The following is an 18,533-nucleotide window of genomic DNA, read 5'->3' on the forward strand; positions in this document are numbered from 1 at the left end:
TACTATCACCTTCAAGTATGGAAGTTATTGTCGGAATTGATGCCAACACAATCAGGTCTGGAAGTTAATTCTAGAAAATGCGACATTTTCTTCACAAATTTAAATCAACATATTAAGGATCACATTTCCTGCATTCTCAAAGTAAATGAAGAACGGCTGTCCTCAAAGTACCTCAGTCTTCCTTTGCTCATGGCTAGCGTATCTGATTCAGACCACCAACCCCTCCTTGATAAGATTAGAGAAGAGATTACTTGATGGGGCTCCATTTATCCCTCACAAGTGGGGAGTGCTACGCTGATAAAAACCATACTCTTATCCCTCACAAGTGGGGCGTGCTAAGCTGATAAAAACCATACTCAATAGTTTCTAAATATAATGGTGTACAGTTTTCAATCTTCCAAAAGAGTTTCATTTCTAAGATTGAGAAAATGTTCAGAGACTTCTTTTGGTCTCGCAAGAAATTGCATATATCAGCTAGGATGCTACTTGCCAACCCAAGTCTGAAGGTGGGATTGCCAACCCAACAGAAAGTTATTGTGGTGTGATTGGGCATAGGCTAAATATAACACCCCTCCCCCTCCCTCCCTCCAACGCCCCATAGGGATTCCATAATATTCTGTGTGCTGGACCTCTCGTGTTGCCTTTCATCTGTCATCACAATGTTGCGTTGAATCGGTATGGGTACGAATGTCGGAATCAGTGTTTAAAAAGGTGGATGTGATGCAGAACGCGGCCAAGAAAAATCCTTTTCGGCTCGGTGTGGACGCAGCCAAGAACGCGGTTGATGCGGTCACAACTCGGGAGAATCAAAGGAGTTTTTGTTGACTCTCTTGGGCAAAACGCGGAATGCGGATGCGGTGCAACGCAGAACGCGACCCAGATAAAAGGGAATCAACTCGGGCGAGTTCCGAGTCAAGTCAGCGAGTTTTTAAACACTGGTCGGAATCTGACACAAGTATCGTGTGACGGATTCGGAAATCCTCAAAAAGAAAGATTCGTAGATTTGCGAATATATATATATATATATATATATATATATATATATATATATATATATATATATATATATATTTGAAAGGTAACAATTTCAATTCATAAGTATAAGATTTACATATTAACACACGGGACAAGCTATCCCTGTGAATGTTGTAAAACACATACTGTTAGGATGGGTAAAACTCAAAACATGCGGTAATTGTAAAATTGAGGTAGTAGTATGCAGAAAAAATAGATAAAAGACATCTAGAAGTATTGCAGAGAATCCTGTAGTAATGGAATCCGACACGGCTACGTCACCCATTCAGAAGAATCCGTGTAACATGGTCTCATCATATAACAGGTTTAACGTGCTACAGTTAGACTATGATGGAATTGATGATCAGAATATGAGCATTATGGCAACCATTTCAAAAAAAATCCATTATATATATATATATATATATATATATATATATATATATATAAGGTTCTGTGGAATGAATGGGTTGGAGGAGTGAAACAACTATGGGAGATAGTGTTTATGAGCTAGAGCTCACAAACACCATCTCCCATATATACTAGGAAAAGGGTTATGAGCTAGAGCTCCGAAACACCATCTCCCGTAGTTGTTTCACTCCTCCAACCCATTCATTCCACAGAACCTTATATATGAGTAAACAGTTTCTACACACATGTGTAGATAAGTTATCTACACACTAGCTTAAAATACAGTGGAGGGCATATTGTTTCGGTGATCCGAACCATTCATTTGATTGGCCCTCACATAGATAGGGTGTCCATAAAAAATCAGCTCCATAGCATCATCCCAACCCTATGATTTGTGGAGGTAAAATGGACGTGTATAAACCTTCACAAATCTGTCCATTTTTTGCCTCCACGGTTCTAAGGGTTAGGATGATCCTGTGGAGCTGATTTTTTGTGAACACCCTATCTATGTGAGGGCCAATCAAATGAAAGGTTTGGATCACCCAAACAAGGTGGGCCTCCACTGTATTTTAAGCTAGCGTGTAGATATCTTATCTACACATGTGTGTAGAAACCTCTCTCTCTCTCTCTCTCTCTCTCTCTCTCTCTCTCTCTCTCTCTCTCTATATATATATATATATATATATATATATATATATATATAGAGAGAGAGAGAGAGAGGAAATGAAGTATGTGCAGCTACACAGATGAGCTATCTGTGCATGGCTCACAAACCATATTGGGGGCCACATTTTTGGGGGATCCAAAGGATTCATTTGGAAGGCCCTTCCATGGATAGGGTGTGTACCAAAAATCATCCCTATAGGATCATCCTAACCCAATCAAAGTTGGAGGGGAAAATGGACAGACACTGTTTCTGCCCATTTTTTCCCTTCACAAATGGCAGGGTTAGGATGATCCTAAAGGGCTGATTTTTGGTACACAGTACACACCCTATCCATGGAAGGGCCTTCCAAATGAATGCTTTGGATCCCCCCAAAAATGTGGCGCCCATTATGGTTTGTGCAGCCATGCACAGATAGCTTATCTGTTCAGCTGCACATACTCCATTTCCTTATATATATGTGTGTGAGGAATGATAGATGCAAGGGCCGGAGAAGGGCCCTTGAATAGATCCCCACGTCATTTTTAAAGTCGGTTGAGAAACTGAATTCGGTTGCACTTAATGACGTGGATCTATTCAAGAGCCCTTCTCCGGCCCTTGCATAAAGACAGCCCTTGCATCTTCCTCATATATATATATATATATATATATATATGAGGAAACTGTTGGTGCGCTTAAGCTCACCAAGCTTATGGTGCGCTTAAGCGCCCAATCACATGGGTCCCACATTTTCTGTGGTGATCCAAACCATTCATTTGCAAGGCTCTATCGTAGATAGGGGGTGTACCAAAAATCAGCTCCATAGGATCATCCTAATCCTCCATTTTTGGAGGACAAATATGGGCAGATTTGTGGACAAACAAGGTCTGTCCATTTTGACCTCCACAAATGGATGGGTTAGGATGATTCTATGGAGCTGATTTTTGGTACACCCCCCATCTATGTAAGGGCCTTTCAAATGAATGCTTTGGATCATCCTAACAAAGTGGGCCCCCATGTGATTGGGCGCTTAAGCGCACCATAAGCTTGGTGAGCTTAAGCGCACCAACAGTTTCCTCTATATATATATATATATATATATATATATATATATATATATATATATATATATGAGAATAGAGTTCCTAAGGTGTCACCTCATATAGCTTATATGAGGTGGCGCTTAAAAACATAAGGGGCCCACTTTGTTTGGATGATCTAAAGCATTCATATGATAGGCCCTCACATAGATAGGGTGTGCCCAAAAAATCAACTTCATAGGATCATCCTAACCCTTCCATTCGTGGAGGTTGAAATGGATGGGTATAAACCTCCATAAATCTGCCAATTTTTAACCTCCATAAATAGAAGGGTTAGGATGATCCTATTGACCTGATTTTTTGTAGGCATCATATCCATCTAAGGGCCTTTCAAATGAGTGGTTTCGATCACCCAAAAAATGTGGGCCCCTTATGTTTTGTAAGCGCCACCTCATATAAGCTATATGAGGTGACACCTTAGGAACTCTATTCTCATATATATATATATATATATATATATATAGAGAGAGAGAGAGAGAGAGAGAGGAAATGGTTTGTGAGCAGCCACTTAGATAAGCTTATCTGAGCAGAGCTCACAAACCATAGGGGGGCTCACATTTTTTGGGGGGATCCAAAGCATTCATTTGGAAGGCCCTTCCATGGATAGGGTGTGTACCAAAAATCAGCCCTTTAGGATCATCCTAACCCTGCCATTTGTGGAGGGAAAAAATGGGCAGAAACAGTGTCTGTCCATTTTCCCCTCCAACTTTGATTGGGTTAGGATGATCCTATAGGGCAGATTTTTGGTACACACCCTATCCATGGAAGGGCCTTCCAAATGAATGCTTTGGATCACACAAAAAATGTGGCCCCCACTATGGTTTGTGCAGCCATGCACATATAGCTTATCTGTGCAGCTGCACACAAACCATTTCCTCAATATATATATATATATATATATATATATATATATATATATATATATATATATATATGAGTAAAGGGTTCCTGTGCTCGAGTGTAGATAAGCTTATCTGCACTCGGCTGCAAAAACCTGGGTGGGGCCACATTGTTGGGGGGATCCAAAGCATTCATTTGTGGGACCCTTTCATGGATAGGGTGTCCACCAAAATCAGCTCCATTGGATCACGATAGGGTGTCCATTTGTGGAGTGAAAAAATGGGCAGATTAGTGGACAAACAGTATCTGTCCATTTTCACCCCACAAAGGGGCACCCTATGGTGATCCAATGAAGCTGATTTTTGGTACACACCCCATCCATGATGAGGGCTTTCAAATGAATGCTTAAGATCCCCCCAACAATGTGGCCCCACGGATGTTTCCAGCACTCGAGCTCAGATAACCTATTTGCGCTCAAGCGCAGGAACCCTTCTCTCTCTCTCTCTCTCTCTCTCTCTATATATATATATATATATATATATGTATATATATATATATATAGAGAGAGAGAGAGAGAGACAAGGGTTCCTGCACTCGAGCGCAGATAGGTATATATATATATATATATATATATATATATATATATATATATATATATATATATATATATATATAGAGAGAGAGAGAGAGAGAGAGGAAAATGATTGTGAGCTTGAAGCTCATATAGCTTATATGAGCTTGAGGGCCCCAACACATGGGTCCCACATTTTTGTGGTGATCAAAACCATTCAATTGCAAGGCCCCATCATAGATAGGGTGTGTACCAAAAATCAGCTCCATTGGATCATCCTAACCCCTCCAAAAGCGGAGGGCAAAAATGGGCAGATTTGTGGCAAACGGTGTCTGTCCATTTTGCCCTCCACTTTTGGATGGATTAGGATGATCCTATGGAGCTGATTTTTTGTACACACCCTATCTATGTAAGGGCCTTTCAAATGAATGCTTTGGATCATCCTAACAATGTGGGCCCACATGTGTTTGGGCCCTCAAGCTCATATAAGCTATATGAGCTTCAAGCTCACAATCATTTTCCTCATATATATATATATATGAGCAATGATAGATACAAGGGAGCCCTTGCATAAAGAGCCAAAAAAGGGCTCTTCATTGGATGCACGTCATTTTCAGTTACAATTTAAAATTGGTTGAAAAAGGAATCAGTTACATTTGATGACGTGGATCCAATCCAGAGCCCTTTTTTGGCTCTTTATGCAAGGGCTCCCTTGTATCTATCATTGCTCACATATATATATATATATATAAGGAAAGTGTTGGTGAGCTTAAGCGCCCCAATCACATGGGTCCCACATTTTCTGTGGTGATCCAAACCATTCATTTGCATGGCCTTATCATAGATAGGGTGTGTACCAAAAATCAGCTCCATAGGATCATCCTAACCCCTCCATTTGTGGAGGACAAAAATGGGCAGATTTGTAGACAAATAATGTCTGTCCATTTTGACCTCCACAAATGGATGGGTTATGATGATCCTATGGACCTGATTTTTGGTACACACCCCATCTATGTAAGGGCCTTTCAAATGAATGCTTTGGATCATCCTAACAAAGTAGGCCCCAATGTGATTGGGCGCTTAAGCTCACCATAAGTTTGGTGAGCTTAAGCTCACCAACACTTTCCTCTATATATATATATATATATATATATTCCCAAGAATATAACCAATTACTCCTCACATCGTCAATGGGGAGTCAGGGACCTAACCGCTGATGGCTTCCCAGACCACTCCATTCTTCAACCTGTTTCCAACGACAGTTCTCGGAGCATGGAACATTATAGGACTTGGGTCCTCTATCAAGAGGGATGACATCTGTAATCTCATAAATCAGAAGCACATCCTATCATGTGTATGATGGAAACTAGGATCAGGGTATCTAGCCGATACACAAATGAAACCAAACCCCGTGGGCTTTCTACATAAATCCGATGCTGGCAGAATTTGGCTCTTATGGGATCCCAGGCAAATAAATCTCGATGTTATGTCCACCTAAAACCATTCGTTCCCACCTCGATTATCGTCAACTTTGGTGCCAAACATCCTTAAAGATCCAAACCATTGAGGTTCATCAACTATTGGCTTGGAGATCATTCACTCGGCGTGGATGAAAATGCTTAGAATACTAAATTCAGAGGTAATCCAATTTTTCGTCTATCCCAGAAACTTAAAAGAGACAAAGCACCAACTAAAAAATGTGGAACAAAGATATTTTCAGCATAATTTATGTTCTCCTCCATAAAATCAGAGCTGATCTGGAAGAGGTTCAATCCGTTGTCCGTCTCAACACTGCACTTATTGAGGAGGAGAATAGGCTATCTCTTGAAGGTAATACTACTTACAGAAGAGAAGAGTCTTGCTTGCCGAAGTCTCGTCAATCATGGCTTAATCTTGGTGATGCCAACACAAGATTCTTCTACGCATATTTGAAATTGAGGAACACCAACAGCAACCAAGGCTTGACGGATCCATGATGGATAATCCTATTTAAATCAGCCAGATTTTGTGCTTCTCCTTCTCTGATTTGTTGAACTCTCACTGCATTCCCAGCCTGCAGGTCCGTATCCCCTCTAGAAAACTCACAATGGAAAAACCAGCTCACCTCTCCAGACCCTTCTCCAAAGAGGAAAACAAGGGGGCAATATTTCAAATAGATGGGGACAAGGCGCAGAGCACCGATGGCTTCAATGTTATGTTCTTTCGAACCATTTGGTACCTTATAGCAGATGATGATTTTTCGCTCTTCTTAAGTTCTTTAAAACAGAGAGATGCTTAATGAGGTAAACTCCACTTTTATTTCCCTCGTTTCCAAATCTCACTCGGGTTACACAACAAATTTCGTCCAATCTCTCTTTGTAAGTTCATTTACAAGATCAAATCCAAGTCCATTGTTGACCGACTCAAAACTGCCATTGGCAATCTTATCCTTTCATTACGGGAAGACAAATTTCCGATAGTATTCTTCTCTCCCATGACCTCATGCATAACTTTCACAGGAAAGATGGCAGTGCTTCCATGTGCCTTAAAATCGATCTAAAAAAAGCTTTCAACAGCATAAATCATGATTCCCTTATTGAATTCATCCATCATCAAGGTTTTGACCAGAAATGGTGCAGTTGGATCACTCAATGCATCAACTCTCCAAAGTTCTCTATAATTGTAAATGGCTGTCCAATCGGATACTTCTCTAGCAGCAATGGGCTAAGACAGGGAAATGCGACATTTTCTTCACAAATTTAAGTTGTATTACAATTACCTTCAAGTATGGAAGTTATTGTCGAAATTGATGCCAACACAAACAGGTCTGGAAGTTAATTCTAGAAAATTCGACATTTTCTTCACGGACATTTTCTTCACAAATTTAAATCAACATATTAAGGATCACATTACCTGCAGTCTTCCTTTGCTCATGGCTAGCGTATCTGATTCAGACCACCAACCCCTCCTTGATAAGATTAGAGAAGAGATAACTTGATGGGGGTCCATTTATCCGTCACAAGTGGGGCGTGCTAAGCTGATAAAACCCATCCTCAATAGTTTCTAAATTTAATGGTGTACAGTTTTCAATCTTCCAAAAGAGTTTCATTTCTAAGATTGAGAAAATGTTCAGAGACGTCTTTTGGTCTCCCAAGAAATTGCATATATCAGCTAGGATGCTACTTGCCAACCCAAGTCTGAAGGTGGGATTACCAACCCAACAGAAAGTTATTGTGGTGTGATTGGCCATAGGCTAAATATAACCACCCCCCCCCCTCCTCTCCCTCCCTCCCTCCCTCCAACGCCCCATAGGGATTCCATAATATTCTGTGTGCTAGATCTCTCATGTTGCCTTTCATCTGTCATCACATTGTTGCGTTGAATGGGTATGGGTACGAATGTCGGAATCAATGTTTAAAAACGTGGATGTGAAGCAGAACGTGGCCAAGAAAAATCCTTTTCGACTCGGTGTGGACGCGACCAAGAACACAATTGATGCAGTCACAACTCGGGAGAATCAAAGGAGTTTTTGTTGACTCTGTAGGGCAAAACGCAGAATGCGGATGCGGTGCAACGCAGAACGCGGCTCAGGTAAAAGGGAGTCAACTCGGGCGAGTTCCAAGTCGAGTCAACGAGTTTTTAAACATTGGTCGGAATCTGACACGAGTATCGTGTGACGGATTCGGAAATCCTCAAAAAGAAAGATTCGTAGATTTGCCAAAATATTTTAATAAGTTGTCAAATTTTATTTTTTAAAAAAATAATATAGTTATACTGAGTAATATTTTGAAAATTCTAATCAGTTAAGTAAATATAATGTTTTTTTCCAATGTAAAACACATACTATTAGGATGGGTAAAACTCAAAACATGCGGTGATTCTAAAATTGACGTAGTAGTATGCAGAAAAAATATAAAAAAGACATCTAGAAGTATTGCAAAGAATCCTGTAGTAATGGAATCCGACACGGCTACGTCACCCATTCAGAAGAATTTGTATAACATGGTCTCATTGGGGATGGAAGCGACACTGATTTCTGGATGACTCATGGCATCCCGAAGGCCCTATTATATATCTTATCTCTGATGGAGATTGCCTCACCAGCATGCCCTATTACAGTAGACTCTGCAATCTGATTTGTGATGGCATATGGAATGAGCACCGATTCTCAATTCCGCCCCATTTGTATATTTGGGACCCTTCCCCTGCTTTGAATTTGTTCCCGGTTCTAAAGATATATTGGTCTCTCTCTCCCTCCCTCTCTCCCTCGCCCTCCCTCCCTCCCCGTATCACACCATATGGTTTAAGGGTCATATCCCTCCACATGCCCTAAAAGTGTGGCTATGTGATGGCATATGGAATGAGCACCTATTCTCAACTCCGCCCCATTTGTATATTTGGGACCCTTCCCTTGCTTTGTTCCCGGTTCTAAAGATATATTGGTCTCCCTCCCTCCCTCCCTGCATCACACCATATGGTTCAAGGGTCATATCCCTCAATATGCCCTAAAAGTGTGACAAGTCAATCACAGGCAGATCAACACTGCAGAGCAATTGATCTCCTTATCATTGTTAGCATAAGCATAATTTGTGATAACCCTATGAAGGATCCAACAAGCTTGTTTAGAAAGGATGTTACCATTGTTGTCATAAGCATAATTCATTAATTTGAGAATAATTCATGAGGAATCCAATTTAACAGGTTGTTAGAAGGATGCATCTCTATATCTTCCTTGTCAAAGACCATGTTATTGGGCCCAAGCGAAAGTATAGAAACATGCTTAATGGCAAGAAACTTAACCACTTGGGAAATATGTGAAATGTGGTCTAGCATGATGAGCGAAAAAAATGAAATGCCCTGTTTCAACAAAATCATGAAAGTGAATTCACATATTGGGCCAGTTGTTTACTGTGATGTCAGAATAAAGAGCAGTTGACAGATGAATTATTTGCAAATCCTGCATTATTGTAACTTGGGTTATCATTTGTCAAAACAATTGACTACATGCCCCATGGCTAAGAAATGGTTCAAAACTTCTCATCTCGTTTACAGCCTCCAAGGCAATGATGGAATTATCAGTATGAGTAACCAAGTCATAGAAAAGTTTAAATAAATGAAGTTTTCAAATCATATCATATCAACAAAGATTGCGTTAAAATTAAAAATCTAAAGGACTTTAATTGCATGTGAAAGCTCTCAAATTTTCATAGGTCATGTTGGCATGCAATGGATTAGTTTTAATCATCTTAGTGAACATCATAAAAAAGAGTAAGTGCTACGTACCAGGTGATCCATTTTGGGACTAAAGGCACCATTGGATCCATAAGGTAGCTCCCCCACAAACACCAATCCTTTTGGAATAGATTTCTGAACAAGAAGGTGCTTGACACCCTTCATTGCTTCTTCGTACATCTCATGTAAATACTTCAAATGACCATCTCGATCTTTTCCTTGCTGAAGCCAAACTTTTATCAGGTACTCATAGTAGCTGTCACCGCGAGATCCTAGTCGAATATTTTCTCCACTGAACTCACCTGAGTGAGGACTGCCAATACAAAGAAACAATAATAAATATTTCCATTGCCATCACAAACAAATAATAAGAAAAGCATGGAAATGTGAAAGGGTTAGCTATTGCAATTACAGAAAAGCGTAAAATGTAAAAGGGCACAAGAATATATAAAAGAAATAAAAAAATATTCATTTTAAATTTAGCTCAACCAAATTTAATATTTAGCGGTACATAATAAGAGTATATTCCGCACCCATCCATATAAACACGTATAATGTAAGTGTTCTTTGACCAGCTTGATCATTCTTGACTTATAAAATTTGTTATATATATATATATATATATATATATATATATATATATATATATATATATATGAGGAAAAGGATTGTACGCTCGACCGTACCTAAAGTTAGGTACGGTAGAGTGCCAAATCACATGGTCCCCCATTTTTGGTGGGCATCTAAACCATTCATTTGCAAGGCCCCATCATAGATAGGGTGCATACCAAAAATCAGCACCATTGAATTATCCTAACCCCTCCAAAACTGGAGGCCAAAATGGGCAGATTTGTGGACAAACACTGTCTGTCCATTTTGGCCTCCACAAATGGATGGGTTAGGATGATCCTATGGAGCTGATTTTTGGTATGCATCCTATCTATGATGGGGCCTTGCAAATGAATGGTTTAGATGCCCACCAAAAATGGGGGACCCATGTGATTTGGCACTCTACCGTACCTAACTTTAGGTACGGTCGAGCGTACAATCTTATTCCTCATATGAGGGATTTGCTAGGGACCATCGCAGAAGGCATTTGGCAGATGGGCTGTTGCAGGAGAGAACAGCCACATAGGCCAACTTTTTGTCTTATTCATTTAAACTTACAACTATGACCTACAGTGTCTACAAAATGACAATCGAGAAATTATGATTTAGGCAAAGTTACAGAATAACTTGACAGTCAGCAAAAACAATATTGTCTCCTACGGGAAAGGTAAAATAGCAGCCAGCATGACAACTAATTGCCAAGCATTTGGCGACGGCTAAAGTGGAACCCCAATAACCTTGTATGATTCAGAGAAATAAACTGGCTACCAAGATTGAAGAGCGATTGGAGCTCCTTAGTGACTTTCTGGCATTCTTTACTTACTTCAGAAGATAAGCTAATTCAGCGGCAGATTTGTTGGTGTGTGATGGCATAGGCCGAGTGGGGTTGGTGGTTAATAATCACTTCCTAATTGATGATGAGTGCTAATAGGTTCCTACAGCACGTTTATTTTCTAGATTTTCCTTCAAGGAAGTGACCACCTGGGTCTTGGCCTGGGCTCTGTATTTTTCTCTTTGAACAAAGTTGTTGCCGCTCAAAAAAAAAAAAAAAAATGCTCTCTATCAAATTAAGGAATAAACAGTCAACTATAAGTTACCAGGTCTATGATTTTACAAGATACTAAACTGATCAGAGAGAGGAACAATTTAAAAAAAAAACAATAATTTGAGTACCATTACAAAAAATTTGATGGATCACATAGTACCTGATGTAGATAGGGACTAGTCCTTCCACCTTAGGAAGAGTCCTCAAATGCTCCAAAACTTTCATAGCTTCCATGCCATACTTTGGATCACCTGAAATGATACTGAGGTAATTAAACTCTAGCTGTAGGGTAGAAACTTCTGAAGTACTGCTCAATCCATCAGGAGCCAGACGTGCTGAGTGATCGCGAAGGAAGACATCGCTAAAAGGAACAGGAGTTGGACTTGAAGTAAACGCTGATAGAAGACGGTCAGCCAAGTCTTTCGCCGTTTCTAAGTAAACCTCAGATTTAGGCCCTTTAAATGTAATCGACGATCCCCAATCTCCACTCATTCCCTGTTCTCCCATACTTAGATGATATGCACTAAGAAGACCACCCAATACACGAATAGTAGTTTCAAATAAATTAACCTGTCCTTTTTCAAAAATCCGTTTTGAGAGGTGCTTTTCTACCCATGTTCCAGCTTCAGAAACAATTTCATCAATACCCATTATCATGGCTGTATCTAGAGAGTCCACAATGGTAGCCCCTAGACCTCCTAAGCCATCAACTCCTCTCCGGCTCAATGGCATAAGTTCATCATAACCCATCGCGTAGTTTCTATAACCAGACCATGCATGGATGAATGCCTCTTTAACCTTCCCTTGCCTGGATGTCCATTCTGACATTGTATTTAGCTTGTCTGAATCAAGAATAGAACTGCCATTATGACCTTTTTCAGCAGGTGAAAGCCGTGGAGGAAGCCTTGGTGGTTTTATCCAAAGTCTTCGAAATTTGCTAGTAACTTCCGTCACAGTCATATCTTTTCCATTAGCAATACCTTTCACAAGTCCATTGGAAGCAGAAGGGATGGGGCCGCTGTGTGTTAGCATTAGAAATGCTAAACCACCAATCATCAATAATGCGAGAAATTTCCCTGTACTACAACTTACACAATCACGCCTAATGCTACTCCTAAGCAAAGAATGAGAAATCACCTGTACAAACTACAAACAAAAAACAAACGTAATAACGGAGGATAAGTACATAATTGGAAATCGTTTCTTTCTCTTTTGAGAAATACAGGTCTTTATTGTATTCAAGCTAAAAGCAATTTATATACATAATAAAAACATAAGAAATCAAATGTCCTGAAAAAAGGAAGACAAACCCTCACATTGGAGATGGAGACAATAATTTCATTACCCTCCCTAAGAACATACGAGAACACAGTTCAGTTTTGAACCATGGCCACACAATAAGTAATTTCAATATGGATTCTAGGATAGTTCTCATCCTCTTATATCAAATGGCCTTTATAGCATCCCCTAGACCCCTTCAACATATAAAATAAAAGGAAAGGACTTCCTCTAGTATGAAAATGCTAAAAGGGGCAACCCTAATCACAGTTGTGCAGTAGAATCTTCAATGGCAAGCATTCAGACCAGAAAATCATTTGGTAGTAAAAAAGATGGCCAGAAACAAATGTATCCCTACATTTACCCATGTACGGCTAGCTTATACAATTTACTGGTCAAGACTAAAGACTTAATAAGTGCTTCATAAAGACCATTAGGTAACTGGAAATCACCAAGACAAATCGTGCAAAATAAGCCACAAAAGATATCCTCATCAAAATCATGTCAGTTTTGAAGTTAGACATACCTTCTTCTTTTTTTTGAAATGGTGAAGTTAGACATACTGCTAGTAGAACTTTAGGAAATATAATTTTGAACCTGTTTAAGATGGATAACTTTGACAACACTAATCAGTTGATAGAAGATTTGAAATTCAGGGAAGGTTAAAAATTGTGCCTGATGTAATTTAAACATGAGTAACTGATCTCATTTAATGAAAGAGTGATAAAAACTAACATTTATATGACATCAACTTACCAAAGATAGGGGAATGGACATTTCGAAATCAAACTAGACTACCACAAACCACATCTTAAGAGAATGCAAGATGTTTTTAGAGTAGTCACATCTCCATATACTAATTTAAAGATTGCTCTAAAGTTGATGAAAAAGGTGGCGAACCTCTTAAGTTGCGTCCAAATCCTTAGAAGCGTGCATTGTCAAGGATATCCCCATCCCTGCAACATCTATAATCTATATGGATGCAAGGGAATTATTGAGGGCAAAGATGGCAATAAGGAGGGATGTCGAGTACAACAAAACTATTAGAAAATCACTAACATTCAATGGGAGACTAGGTTGCAACATGACTTGCACGCAGCCGGTAATTTAATAGTTACAGTAAACCCTTTGTAAACTTATATCATCTTAAGTTACATCCAAGACAAAGATTGTGAGGATGAAGCGCTTTGCTCTCATCCACACAAAATCGATGAAGAAATCAAGTTCTATGGGGTTGTGCAAATATGTTTAGTCAGTACAACATGAGGTTAAGGATTGATCATTTGACGAGATAGCCATGTGGGTTTAATGGCCTCGAGGTTGCCTTCATGATCCTTGGCTGACAATTTCACCTTCAACTTGTGAGAGAAATGAAGAACTTTTCTCCCATCCAGACAAATCTGATGTGTGAATCAAGTTCTATGGGGTTGGGGAAATGGGTTTCGTGCACTATAACATGAGGTTAAGGGTCGATCACTTGACGAGATAGTCAGAAGACGACGAAAACTTCACACTCAATCAACTTGGATTACGCACTTGAAGAAGATGATCCATTAAACCTACAGTTGAAATAGAAGGATAGACCAGTGCTGGTGGTCGTAAAATGAATCGTTAGATTACAATAGCAGAAGACGTGAAAGCATCGACGCAAGTACCTCACACTAGAGATGAGCCAACTAATGGGGATGATGAAGCAGAAGTAGCCCATGTTAGTAGCAGTAGCTCCACCCCTGTTGCAATTCCACATGATGGTTCACCACATGATGGTGGGGATAATGCTGACATGTCTGCACCTGTTTACAATTATGACAAAAATTATGGTAGTGGGCACAAAAGAAGAATATGGTTCTGGTAGACAACAATACATCTATCACAAAGATGACAACAATGATAAGGGCCGGTGGACATGAAGTTGGTAGCAGTAGTGTAGGAGCACCTTCAGATATTGTTGATAAGACATGGAGGGGAGAGTGTGGATATGGCAGATATGGGTATGGGACCGATGGGTATAATCCTTCGGATTACTGCCCTAATTAACGATCAAAAAATTCCTCATCAACCCCTTAACCTCCTCAAGGCTATAGATGTGGAAGAATTGATGATGATAAGAGTAGTTATCAGCCCTCCTGCACCGTTCTGGAATTTTCGATTTGATGTCAATAACAAAAGTATACAGTAGAGTAGCTCTTTGAAATTTTAATATTCATCTTCAACTCATGATTTATCATGTGTAGTGTAGAATGTAGTACTATTAATATATGTACCCAGTGTTGTGCCGTGCGACTTGCCAACTTGTGTAGTGAGACCCATTAGTAGTTATTTAATTGCCTACCTGTGTTAGTGTTTTACCTATTCTTATTGTTCATTTGATCATTTCTTTAGTTAAAATAATTGTTTCTATACATTTAGTGTTTTACCTATTCTTATTGTTCATTTGATCATTTCTTTAGTTAAAATAATTGTTTCTATACATTTAGCTCAAGTAGTAAAAAAGGAAAAAAAAAAACTTTGGACAAGATAGATGGCAGCCATATGCTCACCAATGCAATTCATATCCAATAAATCATACTAAAATTATCAAATCAAAAACTTTAGTTGAACAAAATATGCCAAAGATCATTAACAATAGAAGTAAATACAAATGTGGCTCAGAATTGTTTATCGCTCTGTTTCTAAAACCATGAGAACCCATACCACTCGATTCATGGGAGTATTGCCTATACAATTGATAAGTATTGTTTTGGAATCCACCTGACAAGCTAACTGACATGGATATTATGAACTTCGGGTTCATTATAAATCCTTCAAATCGCATGGTTCTTGGAAGGGACAAAATCCTCTGTTTCCATATGGCCAAAAGCAGACCCCCATTCGCTGCAATGGTACTTCCAATCCTACACATTAAACCTACCAAGTATGTGGTGTACTCCTAAGTAGAGCACTAGAATTCAAAAGCTAAACTTCTAGAACAAAGAATAATAAGACAAAGTACCTTCATCAAATGAACAACACACTATGGTATCTGGTTGGTTGATTGTTCAGATAAAACACCTTGAACCAACAGCTAAACAAAAGCTATAAAATCAAACATAAGAGGTAAAGTTCGGTAGAAATAGTGATAAAATCCAATTATTGGGTCAAGAGTATGTATGCTGACCTGAACTCCCGCAACTTGGACAAAATTCAAAAACATAATTTTATTGGGAAATGATATCAGCACAGCCATGTTTTAATAACTGCACAAACTCATCTTGTCTTTTATTATATAAAGAGGTGTCAAAGCTCATTACATTTCCCAAAAAGCTCTGAAAAGCCAATTTAAAGAGAAAAGACAAGCTGAGTTTGCACAATTTTATTTTTATTTTTATTTTTTTTGAATGATTTAGCTTGCACAATTATTAAAACATGATTTTGGTGATATCATTTACATTTTTTTGGAGTATGAGAAATACATGAGCCTGATTTGAATCTCTAACATTCACAGAGCAAAATGAAGAAATTCAGGAAGTCAAATGTAAGGATCAAATCAAAAAGTACCAGCAAATCTAACATAGAAAAAAAATATATTAACTGGAGAAAAGAAAGATACAATTCATCTGAACAAAGTAAACAAAATCCACGATCGAGATTTCTAGCTTGATTTCCAATTCATAAAACCACGGATTCGAATCACGTAACGAAACAAATAAAAACACATTTCGATCTCAAATTAACCTAAATCACGCCACGATATCAACCTAGATAGATTTGATCAATAAAATTTGCATCAGTTTCAGGCATTGAAAGGAAAAAACTAGAAGAAAATCGAGATCTAGAAAGAAGAAAAATAAAAGTACCCTGAAGAAAGATCGAGGGCGGAACTTTGCGTTGTCGTACTCGAGATCTTTCATTGAATATGGTAGAGACTTCGACATGCTCTTCCTCTCTATTGATCGCTACCGATCTAAGGAATTAGGGTTTTTTTTTTTTTTTTTTCGTTTCTATGTGAAGAGACGAGAAGCCTTGAACAGAAGCGGAGGGAGAGAGAGAGAGAGAGAGAGATGGAGCGTGGGATTTGGGTTTTTAGGAGAAAATGAAAGGGTGCTCTTTACGCAATTGGCGTATTTTAGGAGTAGTCCTGTCTGATTCAAATGGGAAAGGAAAAGTCCACTCGAGACGGCGAGAGAGAGAGGGCCAGAGACGTTTGTTTTGGATGCTGGGAAATGGGAATCGAGTATAGGAATCAGAATCTGATTCCAATTCCGCCTGTTTCTAGTTTTTGGGGGCCTGAATTGGAATCAGGAATCGGTATTTCAAACCGCTTTAAGGTGATTCCAGTGTATGGATTCTTTTTACTAATGGAATGGGAAACATTGCTTGACTCCCGGCGGGAAAAGTAAGGGAATATTGGGCGCAATTTGATACCCGCCTGGATGGGTGGTATTCTGATTTCCAGAATTGGAGAAAAAAACGGCGTCAATAATCACTCGACATTTGCTCTTTTTCTCGATTTTCTTTTATTAGGTTTTAGATTATCGCCCCTCTCAAGCTTCCAAGATAACTCGCCGTCTTCTTCTTCTCCTCTTTCGTTGGGTTCCATTGCAAATCAATCCAGGTATGCATCTCTATCTCTCTATATTGTTTTGTTGTTTTTCCATTCCTCCGATTTTATGAATCAATCTCAAATAGATTAGTTGCCATCTCGAAATTCTCTCTCTCTCTCTCTCTCTCTCTCTCTCTCTCTCTCTCTGGGTGTTCAAAAACCATCAATATATATGGGTTCCGTGGGAAAAATAGAGGAAAGTAAAGAGTATAGACGAAGAAGATGAAGTAGGAATCCGAGGAGGGAGAGATCGAAGTCAAGGTGGCAAACTGGCCGTCCCGTGCCGGCACAACACGAAAATTCTCGGCCTAGCGTGGCCCATGGGCCGTGCCGGCACGTCACGATTTGGTCACAGGCCGTGACGGCACGCCAAAAGGGTGGGGGTTAGGCACAGCACGGCCCACTCGTGGCATGCCTTGGCGTGCCGGCTCGGCACGTAACGGTTATTTTTTTTCAAACAAGTGAGTTCCGAGAAAAAATCCAGTAGAAAAAAACATATTCTCGGAATTCGAGAGTGCACTTGTTGGAAAAAAATTGGAAAATTTTGCAAGTCATTACAAAAAAATTTACACGTCAAATTACAAATAATTTAAAAACAAAGATTGATTGTGCCCGGAATGTTTATCTAGGAACCAGGGCGGCACCTTAAAATTTTGTTAATATAGAAAATTATTAGAGGAGGACATAGAACTTGCCTCTAACCCACCAACATACAAGAAAAAAAGAAAAAAACGAAGTACAAATACATTGTTAAGTATAAGTAGAAATTAACGACTTAAAAATTCGAATCTTCATATTTCTTCAGGTGAGTCGGTTGAGTCATCTTCTCTTCTGTCTTGTGCTCTATCATCTGCATCCAACCAGTCCTTGAGGCACACGCATACCTCTACTGTTTTTTGTGACATTCTGCTTCGTGTGTCATTTAAGACCCTGTTACCTGCACTAAAAGCAGACTCCGATGCTACTGTGGACAGCAGGGGGTTAGTAGATTACGTGCCATGGCAGATAGTACTGGATAACTTTTTCATGTTATTTTCACCATGTCAAAACATCAAAAGTCTCCCATTCATCAGGATTAAGGTAGCTTGAATAATCATTTCTCAGATATAATGATAGCTCATCAGAAGATGTACTAGCACTATTTCTAGGTCTTTTTTTATTTATTAGTGACCAAAGTGGGTTATTTCTAGGTTGGTAGTTTTGTGAAGAACTCGGTCTTCTATGTCCAT

The 18,533-nt window shown here is 39.2% G+C and overlaps 1 protein-coding gene across 2 annotated transcripts in view; it reads right to left on the bottom strand.

Moving 5' to 3' along the window:
- Nucleotides 1–16,850, bottom strand: part of MNS3 (alpha-mannosidase 3) — a 21,638-nt gene extending 4,788 nt beyond the window's left edge. The window contains exons 1-3 of one of the 2 annotated variants that reach the window (XM_077394887.1): nucleotides 16,559–16,850; nucleotides 11,605–12,590; nucleotides 9,842–10,103 (exon numbers count right to left, since the gene is read on the bottom strand). In XM_077394887.1, the coding sequence (XP_077251002.1) occupies nucleotides 9,842–10,103; nucleotides 11,605–12,590; nucleotides 16,559–16,636 (1,326 nt within the window). In that variant the 5' untranslated portion in view covers nucleotides 16,637–16,850. Of the gene's footprint in view, nucleotides 1–9,841; nucleotides 10,104–11,604; nucleotides 12,591–14,377; nucleotides 14,503–16,558 lie in introns of those variants that run through there. The other variant, XM_077394888.1, reaches the window with a different exon arrangement.
- Between the last annotated feature and the right edge of the window lie 1,683 nt (nucleotides 16,851–18,533).

The sequence above is a fragment of the Tasmannia lanceolata genome, unplaced genomic scaffold (genome assembly GCF_043159265.1).
Source record: "Tasmannia lanceolata isolate RefF3 unplaced genomic scaffold, GAP_Taslan_0.1 ptg000013l, whole genome shotgun sequence".
NCBI lineage: Eukaryota > Viridiplantae > Streptophyta > Magnoliopsida > Canellales > Winteraceae > Tasmannia > Tasmannia lanceolata.